Here is a 13,999-nt window from a genome sequence, read left to right as displayed (position 1 = left end):
CACTTTAACCCTTAATAGGGCACTCATTGAAATACTTGCAAATTCCAAATTTCAACCCTAGAGAATATTGGAGGATATTGCATACAGCCAGAATGTGTAAAAAAACATACGAAAATAATATTTTGAGAAAAGAGATTCAAGTGGCAAATCTACAAGAAAAAAATGCGCAGATTTATGAGATTTAAAGATTTTTTCCCCCACTTTTTTCTCGTAAATCTGCGACTTTTTTCGCGCAGATTTGCCACTTTAAATCTCTTAAATCTGTGACTTTATTTCTTGTAGGTTTGCCACTTTAATCTAGTAAATTTGCAACTTTTTTTCTCAAAATATTACCTGACTCTAACTACCAAATATAGTTCTTTGCCTGATAAAGGGTTAATCTGGACCATTGCATTATCTGTAATGAGCTGATAAAATGTGCATCAGATATATAGGCCTAGTGGATTGAAAAGTATAATATTTCCCTCTGAAATATCGAACCCTGCACTGTAAAAAAAGATAAACAATAGCCAGTCAATAAAATTGAGGCAACAGATTGCACACAATATTATTAATTAACTCTAACTACATTACCAACTTAACAGGAAGTGCCTGTCAATTAAAAACGGACTAATTCTATTGTGTTGGATTCATTCAAATTTCTCTTGATTTATAATTACATACACATAAAGATTATATTTAATGTGTTCAAAATAAGTAGATTCTATCTCAAACATTTTTATAGTAAAGTTACTTAGACAACTGCCTCAAAATCAAGGACGCATTTATATTTGATACATTTTATCAAATATATTAAGTAAAATGAAATGACTACAGAATAATTTATTACAGAGTGTCCAAGTTGGTTTACCTGAAATGAGACTCTCCACCACTGAGTCCAGTCTCCTGCTGATCCCGCACATCATTTATCTGTCAGCTGACAAATCCCGCGGGATCTCGTTATGTGATCTGTGCCGCGCGCTGCCTCGGCATCACACCGTGCCATAGCAACCACAGCTTCCCTTGGCAACAGCCGACCTCCTCCCCCCCTCCCAACGGTTCCCCCGGTAACAGCGCACCTGCTGCTGCTGCAGTAACATGATGGACGCAGACGGAACGGAACATTTTCTCTCGTGTTTTTCTCACATTTCTGAGATGTCATGACCTGCTTTTACGACCCCACAGCTGAGTTCGTGTTACTTGTCGTGTGTCGATGCTCGTGGACATTTTCTGTCGGGACTATTAACTATTAACGCCCGTGAAAATATTGACAGAGAAAGTGAGTATCTTGTGTCAAAATCGTGGTTAGGTATAATGGTCTAATAAATGTGATGAGATTAATAAGTTCGACAATGTATTTAACCATAACTTTCATAGTATCTTGATAACTAGCATAATATAAGTTTGCCTTTCACAGTTCTAAGTCGGTGGTTTTATGCTAACAAAAAACACTAACAAAATTGAGAAGGCTTAAGTTAATGCTTTCATATTTTCAGTATCAAATACAAGAAGAGTACGTCCATGGAAATGTTACCTATTTTTTGCGTTTCAACGTTTTTTCATTGATGGCCATTAATCAACAAAGAACATGTCAAAAGAGAACAAATTTTGATTAAAAAAACAGTTATATTCTTCCTTCAGAAACATCTAAAAAAATAATAATTCAACACATCACATGTTATGTTAATGTGTTGAAACATAACATTCTGCAGATACATAGTGCTAAAAAAAACAAAAAAAACAATGGAAATATAGCCTAAATATTTTTTTATAATCTTTTTTTTTTTTTACAAAGTGAGCCAAATCCAATTCCCATAATTGCACTCAAAACCACTTTAATGTGCACCAATAGACTCATTAGCCTGTCTGTGGTTGTAAATGTTGACTTTACTTTCCAAAACAGTTGGAAGTGTATAATGTAAATTCTGAATTAGTTTGGGTTTTTCCTAGAAATACCAGCCTTCTCATCCTTACTGCAGTAAACTTTTAATACAACCACTCATATGTAATTTAATGCACCAAGTTACATTCACCCTACTGTTGTAGTGAGGGAACCTCACACTGCCTGGCACCCTCACACATGAATTGTCTAACATTTTTATGACCTTTTCTATGGTGCAGAGAGGAACCAAGCCTTGCTGAAGAGACTGAGGAACCCATCACCACAGAACCAGGTAGAGATCAGACACACACCACGGCACTTACTGTTGTTGCAGGGTTTTTAATTGGTAGTACTGCCCCCTTGAAAAAAAGATTGTTGATCAGACTGTACACTGCAAGAAAGCCAACTTGTATTTTTTGGCCTAAAACAGTGATTTAAGTTGGTAAAACTTGGAAATATAAATGATTGACATTTAGGACAATAATGTAAGTTAGCACAACAAAGGAAGCCAGTTGTCTGCTCAAAAACAAGTTGGTGAGTTGTTGTTACTTATATCTTTAAGTTGGGGTTCAAAACAAGGGACAATAGTTCTGCTAACTCTTATTTCTTTGTTGTTAGCTAACAGCTAACTGATGCTAGCGGCTAACTGATGCTAGCGGCGCTGCTTGTTACAGCTACAAGAGTAGCCATTAGCGTATCAATGCTAACTCAAAATTGTGGTCGCAGTATTAGCTGATAAGTTATTACAATGTAAATTATAAGTTAGTGCAACTTACAGTTGAGTTGACAAAAATCAGAATTCAGAGTTGAGCAAACTCAAAAACAAAAACAAAAATTTAGTTTAATTGTCCAACTATTGCCAAAAATGTTATCGAAGTTTGTTGCCTTGAAATTTTGAGTTCAGCCAACTTTTCTTTTTTTGCAGTGTAGTTAGAAAGAGCAACAATATCAAAGTAGATAGCATGCTAATTCAAAATACAATCTTTCTTTTATGTCTAAATTGGCTGTTGTGTATTCTAATTTCATGATCCATCATTTTAAAAAATCTAGAACCAAAGGAGGAGTCTGAGGCACAGCGGACCTCCCCTGAACCTGAACCTGAACCTGAACCTGTGAAGACCACTGAGCCAGAGCCTGAGTCTGAGCCAGAACCAGAGCCAGAGCCCGAATTAGAAGAAGAAGAAGAAGAAGAAGAAGGACCAGAACCACAGACCAAAACACAGGAAGCCAAATCAGAAGCTGAGCCTGTAACCAAGCAGCCACAGAAAGCAGAGGGAGACGGTCAGAACACCAACGCTGACAAAGCTGGTGAAAAAGTAATGTCCACAGATTGAACATAGACAGTGATGAACATTTCACCTCATGACACATTTGACTGTAATACATTGACCTTGACCTTATTGACCTTATTTAGAAATACTGCAAATTGTTTTGCAAAAAAGCATTATTTTCTTACATTACAGGTATTTTCTGGTCATAAATCAGACTTTCTGGTTAAGAATTTATTCCCTCCTCTCTCCCTTCATCCTTTTGCCTATTCAAATTTCTGTTGTACTTACACATTATTTTAGGCCCATATATGGAAGCCTTAAGAGGCCAGAGATACAAACAAACAAACAAACAAAAAACATTTTCTAAGTCTGATCTTAATTCTTAATTCTTAAGGACAAAAACGTTTTTTTCACCCATACAACTTTTTTCCACTTGTTTTTTTTTTTTTTTTTTTTTTTAACAGAGGAACTAAAGGGAACAATAACAATAATAACAATAAGGTGAATAAATGTTTAAAGCACTCCCATATTGGCTTCACTTGTCAGGCCCAGATATTGCTGCTTGATCATGACAAAAAACCAACAGTTTTCACAGGTGAAGAAACAGGAACTTAGTTTATTCTAGCAAACCTTTCTTCACCTGTTCTTGGTCATAGACACAGAAAACCATGTAGACGAGACTTAGAAAATGGATGACCAGTACTTCTTTCTCCTTTGCTTCTCACGGCTTCAGTACATGTCATAGGATTCTGATACGTTTAGCCGAAGCAGGACCAAAAGAAGAAACATATTATTTTTAATAAGTCATTAAAATGTTGTTGTGTGGGGCCCAATCATTCACTGACATGTTATATGTTATGAGATTCCATATATGTCTTATCCGGTCTGCTATTCATTCACATGCTGTGTGTGTTTTTTATAGGAGGAGGAAGCTACTGGGGACGGCTGTGGTGGTATGTACTATTCTGTTTTTTTTTTGTTCAATATGTGGCTGTAATTGGAGCTGTTAGAGCTATTGCTGCTCTGTCTGTTACGTGTTTGTCTCCAGACACCTCGAACTATTAGTCTAGATGGAATTGTCCAAAAAGTGAAAGTGAGGAGCATTTATGGGTACAAGTCAGGAACTGGCCTACTTTACATATTTCAAGGGTGTTGCATCCAAAAATAATGGTTCCTAAGCGAAATTTTGAGTTTTTGACCTTCTAATTTGCATATCAAAATGGCGGCCAAATTGCCCATCTTGCTCAGTCGTTGGACCATTTCCCCTTAGTTTTTTTATAAGTAGGCAATCAAAGATGAGGAAATTAAGTTTCTAGATCTATAGTCTAGGGTCAAAGCAAGGATATCGTGGAGGCTCAGTGTCTTTTTTATGTATATATATATATATATATATATATATATATATATATATATATATCATATATATATATATATATATATCATATATATATATATTAGGGTGCATCAAAAAACACAATTCTTGAATTTTGATATGGCTGGGTGCTAAAAGTGTTCCAATATATGTAGAAACAACACATGCAAAATATTTTCCCAGTACATGATGATTTAGGGGTGCCACCTCACACCTGTTTTTGTTGGATAAAGTGGTTAACAGTGCTCAATGGTCGCCATGGAGATCTGAGGTAAACAATACTAGAACTCAAGAAAACTGAGGTAATCTTTCTGTTTGAGGTGATCTTTCTGTGTTGGGTATGTATTATTACATATTACCATCATATCTGTAGTTGTGTCTTTGTATACTTATTTATCATAAGTCATTTAAGTCATATTTATAGGTATTTAGACTATATACAGTTAAAATTTGAGTATCTACTATCACATGACCATAGGCCACTACTACTATTGCCATCACTATAGACCAGTACTCCTATCACATCACCACAGACCAGTACTCCTATCACATCACCACAGACCAGTACTCCTATCACATCACCACAGACCAGTACTCCTATCACATCACCACAGACCAGTACTCCTATCACATCACCACAGACCAGTACTCCTATCACATCACCACAGACCAGTACTCCTATCACATCATCACAGACCAGTACTCCTATCACATCACCACAGACCAGTACTCCTATCACATCACTATAGACCAGTACTCCTATCACATCACCACAGACCACTACTCCTATCACATCACCACAGACCAGTACTCCTATCACATCACCACAGACCAGTACTCCTATAACATCATCACAGACCAGTACTCCTATCACATGATCACAGACCAGTACTCCTACCACATCACCACAGACCAGTACTCCTATCACATGATCACAGACCAGTACTCCTACCACATCATCACAGACCAGTACTCCTATCACATCACTATAGACCAGTACTCCTATCACATCACCACAGACCAGTACTCCTATCACATCACCACAGACCAGTACTCCTATCACATGATCACAGACCAGTACTCCTATCACATTACCACAGACCAGTACTCCTATCACATGATCACAGACCAGTACTCCTACCACATCATCACAGACCAGTACTCCTATCACATGATCACAGACCAGTACTCCTATCACATCACTATAGACCAGTACTCCTATCACATCACCACAGACCAGTACTCCTATCACATCACCACAGACCAGTACTCCTATCACATGATCACAGACCAGTACTCCTACCACATCATCACAGACCAGTACTCCTATCACATGATCACAGACCAGTACTCCTACTGCATCATCACAGACCAGTACTCCTATCACATGATCACAGACCAGTACTCCTATCACATGATCACAGACCAGTACTCCTACCACATCATCACAGACCAGTACTCCTATCACATGATCACAGACCAGTACTCCTACCACATCATCACAGACCAGTACTCCTATCACATCGCCACAGACCAGTACTCCTATCACATGATCACAGACCAGTACTCTTATCACATCACCACAGACCAGTACTCCTATCACATCACCACAGACCAGTACTCCTATCACATGATCACAGACCAGTACTCCTATCACATCACCACAGACCAGTACTCCTATCACATGATCACAGACCAGTACTCCTATCACATGATCAGAGACCAGTACTCCTACCACATCATCACAGACCAGTACTCCTATCACATTGCCACAGACCAGTACTCCTATCATATCACCACAGACCAGTACTCCTATCACATCACCACAGACCAGTACTCCTATCACATCACCACAGACCAGTACTCCTATCACATCACCACAGACCAGCACTCCTATAACATTACCACAGACTAGTACTCCTATCACATCACTATAGACCAGTACTCCTATCACATCACCACAGACCACTACTCCTATCACATCACCACAGACCACTACTCCTATCACATCACCACAGACCACTACTCCTATCACATCATAGACTAGAGGTCTGGTAGTGGTTGGTAGTGCAATCGCCCACTGATTGGAATGTTGGTGGTTCGATCCCTGACCATGGCAGCCACATGTCAAAGTATCATTGGGCAATACTGAACCCCAAAAGGCCCACGATGCTGCATTCATCAGTGAATGAACTCCCAATGGTGGCAGGTGGCACTAGTGTGAATGGGTGAATGAATGAATGCGCCATCTGTAGTGCAAAGCACTTTGGATAAAATCTCTATATAAGTGCAGTCCATCCATTTACCATTTAGACCACTACTACTATCACCATCCTTGTCCACTACTACTATATAGTGCAGCAGGCAGTTGAGCATGACCTACCAACAGCCAAACATTGCTGCTGCAAATGCAAGCTAATCCCTGAATAGGACGGTTACTCTTGGGTGGCGGGTGGGGAGACATATCTGGAAGGAGACGCACTGGCTAGGTTCAGAGGTCAGGTTCCATTTCCTCTCTCTTTCTCCCTGGTGATGTTGTTCAGTGGAGCAGACTCTGGCACAAGTTTAGTTAGTGTCAGCTCTTACCATTAGGCCCTGTTAGTTGCCAATGAGTTAGCCACTAGAGAGGGTGTCTCAGTAACGCACCTTGTGTTTAGCAATAAAGTCAATTAAACTTTATATGTGTGTCCAACATCCATCACTGCTGCACAAAATTCAGGGTAAGGCCATGTGAACATGTCCCATTGACTTCCATTCATTTCGTCTATTGGACAAATGAATGGAGAATCTTGAAAGTTGAATTCTGGGAAATGCCCTAGTTGCCCAAAGGGCAAACAAACAACTTTTGCTTTGATAACCCTATAGAACATGTTAGTGTATAAAAGTTCACTGTACTCAACATTTCCAGGTCAACCTTTTGGCAATTAGACCAAAAATTGCAAATTTTTCGAAATTTCACCAAAGTTCATGTGTTAGGTGGCACCCCTAAATCTCAATGGAATTCCTCAAAACTTTGCAAAAGTCATTTTTATGTTAAGTGGAACAAAATGCAATCCCAGCCAAATTGATATTTTGAAATTAAAAATTCCCATTCAAATTTGATGCACCCTAATATATATATATCATATATATATATATATATATATATATATATATATATATATATATATATATATATATATATATGCATAAGGTGAAATTAGGCATGATTTGTGTCATTTTTTAAGGCAGACATAAATATTCAATCAATATCACTTTTAAATGTTCCAGTTGGTATTTTGCATATATATATATATATATGTAAAAAAGGCACTGAGCCTCCACTATATCCTTGCTCTGACCCTAGACTATAGATCTAGAAACTTAATTTCCTCATCTTTGATTGCCTACTTACAAAAAAACTAAGGGGAAATGGTCCAATGACTGTGCAAGATGGGCAATTTGGCCGCCATTTGATACAAATTAGAAGGTCAAAAACTCAAAATTTCGCTTGGGAACCATTTTTTTTGGACTCAGCACCCTTGAGATATGTAAGGTAGGCCGGTTCCTGACTTGTACCCATAAATGCTCCTCACTTCTTATAGGAGACCTTTATTCTGAAATCTGTCTAGACTATATGTTTGAGCTCACTACTGTCAGTGTGCATGTCGCCTGATAACCATAGGCCATATTCATTATTAATCTTCTTGTCTAAAAGGAGTCTAAAGTTGTGTTTCAGGCTGTTTAACTGATTGAAGCCCTCTCCCACCTTGCTTATATCCTATAACCTGTCTCCTCTATAGCTCCAGTCAGCTGTGATGCATTTAAGAGCTGCCTGATGCGCATTCCTCACACCTCCGAGTGCTTCGGCAACATCAACGCATTCTTCAAAGAGAACGGCATCTCCGCTCCCAAAATACCCTCTATGCCTAAGCTACCCAACCAGCTTTCTGACATCACCAAGTACCTCCCCTCCCTCCCCCCTGAACTGCACCAAGAGTTCTCCCACATCCGACTGACGCAGGTTCCCCGAAACTTCGTCCAGACTTTGACTGAGATTTTGCCCAAAAGCTCTGAAGGCTCAGCCGGGCCCAGCCTGTCAGGTCTGTCCCAGAGCTTCTCAAACATCCCACAGAAGCTCTCCCAGTTCCCCAGCCGGACTCAGCAGTACTTCCTCAACATCCAGAACCGCCTCAACAGCCTTATGCCTCAAGATGCCTAAAAAACAACAACAACAACAACAACAACAACAACAGCAAAAACAGAAGCAAGACAAGAAAGAGCAAGATGTTGAACTCAACCGGCTTGTCCGCCCCTCCCCTCTCTCTCCTCCTCACCATCCTCAGCTCCGCTCCCGCTCCCCGTCCCCCTCCTCCTCCCCCAACGGTAGCGCCCTCGAGTTGCCTAACGTGCCATCCTACTCACGGCTGCCGCCAATCGTCAGCCCCCCATCAAAGCAGCTCCACTCACTGTCCCGCCAGCTGTCAGGTCTCTCTAATCCAGCTTTCTTCATTGAAGATGACTCAGACATTTCAGCATTAAGACCCACAGGTGAATCTGCAGCAGGGGAAAGTTGTGTACCATCGTGAGACTCCTTAGAGACACCTGAACTCAGCAGTAATAAGTGAACAGGGCCCTCATAATATGTGGCATTTGTATAAACTAGCTCCTAAACTCTATTTCAAAATAATATACACTACTGGTCAAAAGTTTTAGAACACACCAACTTTTCCAGAATTTAATTGAAAATGATACAGTTTAATGTCTCAGTCTACTGCACATTTAAAATTCTTTATTGAGCATGAGTGTTTTGAAAATAAAAAAAGATTCAAAATCACATTTTATGTTGAACTAAAGGACTAAAAAAAGACACAAAATTACCAAAAAAAAAGACACAAAATGACTTACAAAGACATGAAAAGAATTAAAAAAATGGACAAAATAGCCCAAGACTCCATAGAGTTAAGTTGTTAACCCATTTCTTGTTCCCTGAAAAAGGCCTACTTGTATAATTCTGAAATGTACATTATTTTTCAGTTTTGGTGAAGCTTACCTTTTTTTATTTACCTCTGGCAGTTCACCACTTACCTTTGTACCCTTTCAAGCTGTTCATTTGACTTGAACTGCTTGAATTTCAATAAAAAATGGAAAAATTGGGGTGTTCTAAAACTTTTGACCGGTAGTGTAGATTGAGAAATTTGCAAGTAACAAATGATCAGCTGAGTTCAGATGTTATGGCTAATGCACTGACAGTGTGTTCAGAATAATGAGCACACTGTCAGTAAGATAACAGGAGCAGTTTGTGTTGTGAGGGGGGAGTTTTGTGTGTTCATGTGTTGTCTTAATCTGTCATTTCTCAAACAAGCACAGGCGACATGTGAATAAAGCACCACAGTTCATTTGTGAAGGCTGTGAAAAAGAACGCTAAGAAAAAGATGCAAACATGCAAACATCCTCAAACTATTCCATCGTTTTGTCTAGAAAAAAAACCCTTGATTCAGGAACTCGAGAAGTAAAAAAGTTTGTCTTAAAGTCTCTAACGTCACGCCACGTTTATTTATAGAGCACTTTATATACAACCAAGGTTGACTAAAGTGCTTTACATAACTGAATCAAAACAAAAAAATCTAATCCAATACAAGATACATAATTGAATAACAATAAATTCACAAAATAAAAATAAAAGACAATTTAATCTAATAATATATGAGATGAGATGTACAATACAACACACAGAAACAACTTTCTTCTCACGCAGGTTCGCAAGCCTGGGAGAAAAAATGAGTCTTAAGAGAAGATTTAAAATTGCCAAAGTCTTTGACGACCGGATATATAACAAATTATATATAGGGGAGGTAACATACTGACTGTTGACACTTGTATGTCTAAATAAAACAGAATTGTCCTTGTGTGCCGTGAGGCTGATCAGCAGGACTAAGCTAGTCCTCTCAGCTATCAGGGCTCTGTTATACATGGCCTAGTTCTCAGGTGGATCCTTTCAGGTCTGGCTAAATCTGCTTCTCTCTCACACTGTCCTGCCATTGCCTCTGCTTGTAACAGTGACCTGCTTGGCTCCTGGCAGTGGTGTACCACAGTCCTGTTTGTCCTAAATACACTACTGGTCAAAAGTTTTAGAACACACCAACTTTTCCAGAATTTAATTGAAAATGATGCAGTTTAATGTCTCAGTGTACTCTGAAATTAATGCACATTTGCAACATTTAAAATTCTTTATTGAGCATGATAGTGATTTGAAAGTAAAAAAAAAGATTCAAAATCACATTTTATGTTGGACTAAAGGACTAAAAAAAGACACATAATGACCAAAAAAAGGCACAAAATGACTAAAAAAAGACACAAAATGACTTACAAAGACATGAAAAGAATTCAAAAATGGACAAAATAGCCCAAGACTCCATAGAGTTAAGTTGTTAACCCATTTCTTGTTCCCTGAAAAAGGCCTACTTGTATAATTCTGAAATGTACATTATTTTTCAGTTTTGGTGAAGCTTACCTTTTTTTATTTACCTCTGGCAGTTCACCACTTACCTTTGTACCCTTTCAAGCTTTTTGACGTGAACTGCTTGAATTTCAATAAAAAAATGAAAAAATTGGGGTGTTCTTAAACTTTTGACCGGAAGTGTACACATTCACATTATTCATGGTATTGTTCAATAGCAACAAAAACATTTTTTTTGTCTTTCCACCTCTTCAGCGAGCTCCAGCCTCAGCCTTCGTCCAGCTGTCAATGTAGAGGATGTGGACTCCGACCATGAGAGAGGAGGGGAAGGAGGAGCATCGAGAGGAGATCAGACTGCTGTCCCCCACATCCTGACCCCCCAGGACCCCAAACTCACCACCCTCACTGTCCCTGTGACCCCTTCTGGAGGCCGGCAAAGGTGAGAAATAAATACTGTGAGCTAGGCTGAAGTGCACCACACAGAACTAAAACCACGTGTTCTCTTTTAACCCTTTATCAGGCAAAGAACTACATTTGGTAACTTCAGGTAATATTTCGAGAAAACAGTTGCACATTTAGATAGATTAAAGTGGCTAGATTAAAGTGGAAAATCTACAAGAAAAAAAGTCACAGATTTAAGAGATTTAAAGTGGCAAATCTGTGCGAAAAAAGTCGCAGATTTATGAGAAAAAAGTGGGAAAAAAGCAGATTCACCACTTTAAATCTCATAAATCTGCGCATTTTTTTCTTGTAGATTTGCCACTTTAATCTCGTTAACTTTTTTCTCAAAATATTATTTTCGTATGTTTTTTTTAGACATTCTGACAGTCTGTAATATCCTCCAATATTCTCTAGGGTTGAAATTTGGAATTTTGACAACTTTGAAAAGTTGCTCTTTTTCCAAATTTTTCTCGTAAATCTGCAACTTTTTTTTCGCACAGATTTGCCACTTTAAATCTCTTAAATCTGCGACTTTTTTTCTTGTAGATTTGCCACTTTAATCTAGTAAATTTGCAACTTTTTTCTCGAAATATTACCTGAAGTAAAAAAAATTCACCTGAAAAACTTTTTTGTTTTCACAAATAAATGAAAAAATAAATAAATAAATAAAATTAAAAATATTAAAATTACCCTGGCGAAACCTTTTTATAACTTAATTTATAAACAATCAGTACTTTGTAAATCCTTAATTAGGACAGCAATAAGCAACACATTTTATATAAATATGGTTTTTGCCGTGTTATAATTAAACACCAGAGGTGGATAATGTATGGCTTATTATAAAATATTTTGAGAGTGTAGGTATGACAAAAACGTTTACAAGGGTGTGCATTACAATAATATATTTAAATGTTTATCTCTCCTCATGCTTCTCACCCACAGCAAAGGAGATAAAGAGTAAGGAAACCGCCTGGATTCTATGAGTTGTAGTGCTTGTAATGTTCTGTCATTAATTGTTTTCTCCATTGAAACAACACATATGCATAGTTGGGGTGTCACGATTTTCCAAATTCACAACTCAATTCACTTTTGATTTTAAGGTCACAATTCAATTCAAGTAAAATATCTTTTCAACACTGGCAGTTATGTAACTGTCAGACAATCAGGTCTTGATTCATAAGGACCAACAGGTCGTTGGCTTTATGCCCCAGCAGCTGTTGTTCACATTTTAAACTTCTTCTTTAAAAAGAGAGGCAACATGGTATCCATTGTGATATAATGGGCCATATTTCTTTTGGAATGTTCTGCAAATTGAAATTTACAAATTCACTGATCCTGCTTTGGATTTGGATAATTGAAACTAAAGCTAATTTCCATCAATTTTTGGAATTTGGAATTGAAATGGTGACAGCATCACTGTATAGTTTATATGCATTCATGGCAAATAGTTTCGCAAGAGAGAAATGCAAAGTGACTTAACTAGGATATGTTATGAGCTGTTATAAGGCAAGTGGAGTGTTTCCATTCAAAATGAGATCACATTTAATATTGGAGCTGGCAAAACACAAATCCTGGACTACAAAATTAATTATTAAAATAAAAATAATGTCAGTGATAGAATTATGTTTGATCATCATTCATGGTTTCATGAATAATCAGATGAATCATTTTGGAGGGGAACTCTTCCTGTTTTCTTTCTGTTCAGTGCTGTTTGAGATGGATGTGCTGCCCTCTGCTGTTTGTTGTTCTGTCTGTATATCAGTGTCCTGCAGAAACCATCTCTGTGTTGCTTCTGAAATCTGAAATGTCATTCACTTTGATCCCGAGGATATGAAATATTTTCTGCACATACATGACAGTAAGAGCTGTCAAAAAGAGCAAGAAAACTAGCACATGGTGTTTATGCAGAACACGATTTGTCACGTGAATTAATGTGTTTGAGTTTTTGTGCTGTTTTGTGATTTTCTTTGTTGTGATGTTCTGTTCACTTTTGCATGGCTTTCACAATTTTTTTGTGCTTTTGGCTACTGTATAGCAAAAGTCAATAAATGGATGCATCACAATCTTCCACTTGTATCATCACTGTGTCATCTACCTGTAGACTAGAGCAGCTGTTCTCAACCTTGGGGTCGGGACCCCAATTGGGGTCACGAGATGATTTCTGGGGGTCGCCAAATCATTTTGGAAGTCAGCTCTGTCTCCACTGTGTTAAAGTGTTCATGTGTTAATGTGTTTTAGTCTTTTTGGTCACTTAATGTCTTTTTTTTGGTAATTTTGTCTTTTTTTTGGTCATTTTGTGTCTTTTTTGGTCATTTTGTGTCTTTTTTTGATCATTTTGTGGTCAATTTGTGTCTTTTTTTGATCATTTTGTGGTCAATTTGTGTCTTTTTTGGTCATTTTGTTTCCTTTTTTTGGTCATTTTTTGTGTCTTTTTTTGGTCATTTTGTGTCTTTTTTGTCATTTTGTGTCTTTTTTTGGTCATTTTGTGTCCTTTTTTGGGTCATTTTGTGTCTTTTCTGGTCATTTTTTTTATCATTTTGTGGTCAATTTTTGTCTTTTTTGGTCATTTTGTTTCCTTTTTTTGGTCATTTTGTGTCTTTTTTGGGTGATTTGAA

General features: G+C 37.9%; 1 protein-coding gene and 1 long non-coding RNA gene across 2 annotated transcripts in view; both read left to right on the top strand.

Moving 5' to 3' along the window:
* Positions 1 to 13,999, top strand: part of LOC131973031 (cyclic nucleotide-gated cation channel beta-1-like) — a 41,559-nt gene that overhangs the window by 13,047 nt on the left and 14,513 nt on the right. Inside the window, exons 14-19 of the mRNA XM_059334868.1 lie at positions 2,101 to 2,153; positions 2,912 to 3,169; positions 8,287 to 8,586; positions 8,684 to 9,034; positions 11,199 to 11,382; positions 12,327 to 12,341. Of these exons, the coding sequence (XP_059190851.1) occupies positions 2,101 to 2,153; positions 2,912 to 3,169; positions 8,287 to 8,586; positions 8,684 to 9,034; positions 11,199 to 11,382; positions 12,327 to 12,341 (1,161 nt within the window). The remainder of the gene's footprint in view (positions 1 to 2,100; positions 2,154 to 2,911; positions 3,170 to 8,286; positions 8,587 to 8,683; positions 9,035 to 11,198; positions 11,383 to 12,326; positions 12,342 to 13,999) is intronic.
* On the top strand, positions 1,072 to 3,038 carry LOC131973634 (uncharacterized). Its single transcript, XR_009394576.1, has 3 exons — positions 1,072 to 1,258; positions 2,101 to 2,153; positions 2,912 to 3,038. It is a non-coding gene; the product is annotated as an uncharacterized LOC131973634 (long non-coding RNA).

This window comes from Centropristis striata, chromosome 6 (genome assembly GCF_030273125.1).
Source record: "Centropristis striata isolate RG_2023a ecotype Rhode Island chromosome 6, C.striata_1.0, whole genome shotgun sequence".
NCBI lineage: Eukaryota > Metazoa > Chordata > Actinopteri > Perciformes > Serranidae > Centropristis > Centropristis striata.
This window is presented reverse-complemented; position numbering and strand designations above follow the sequence as displayed.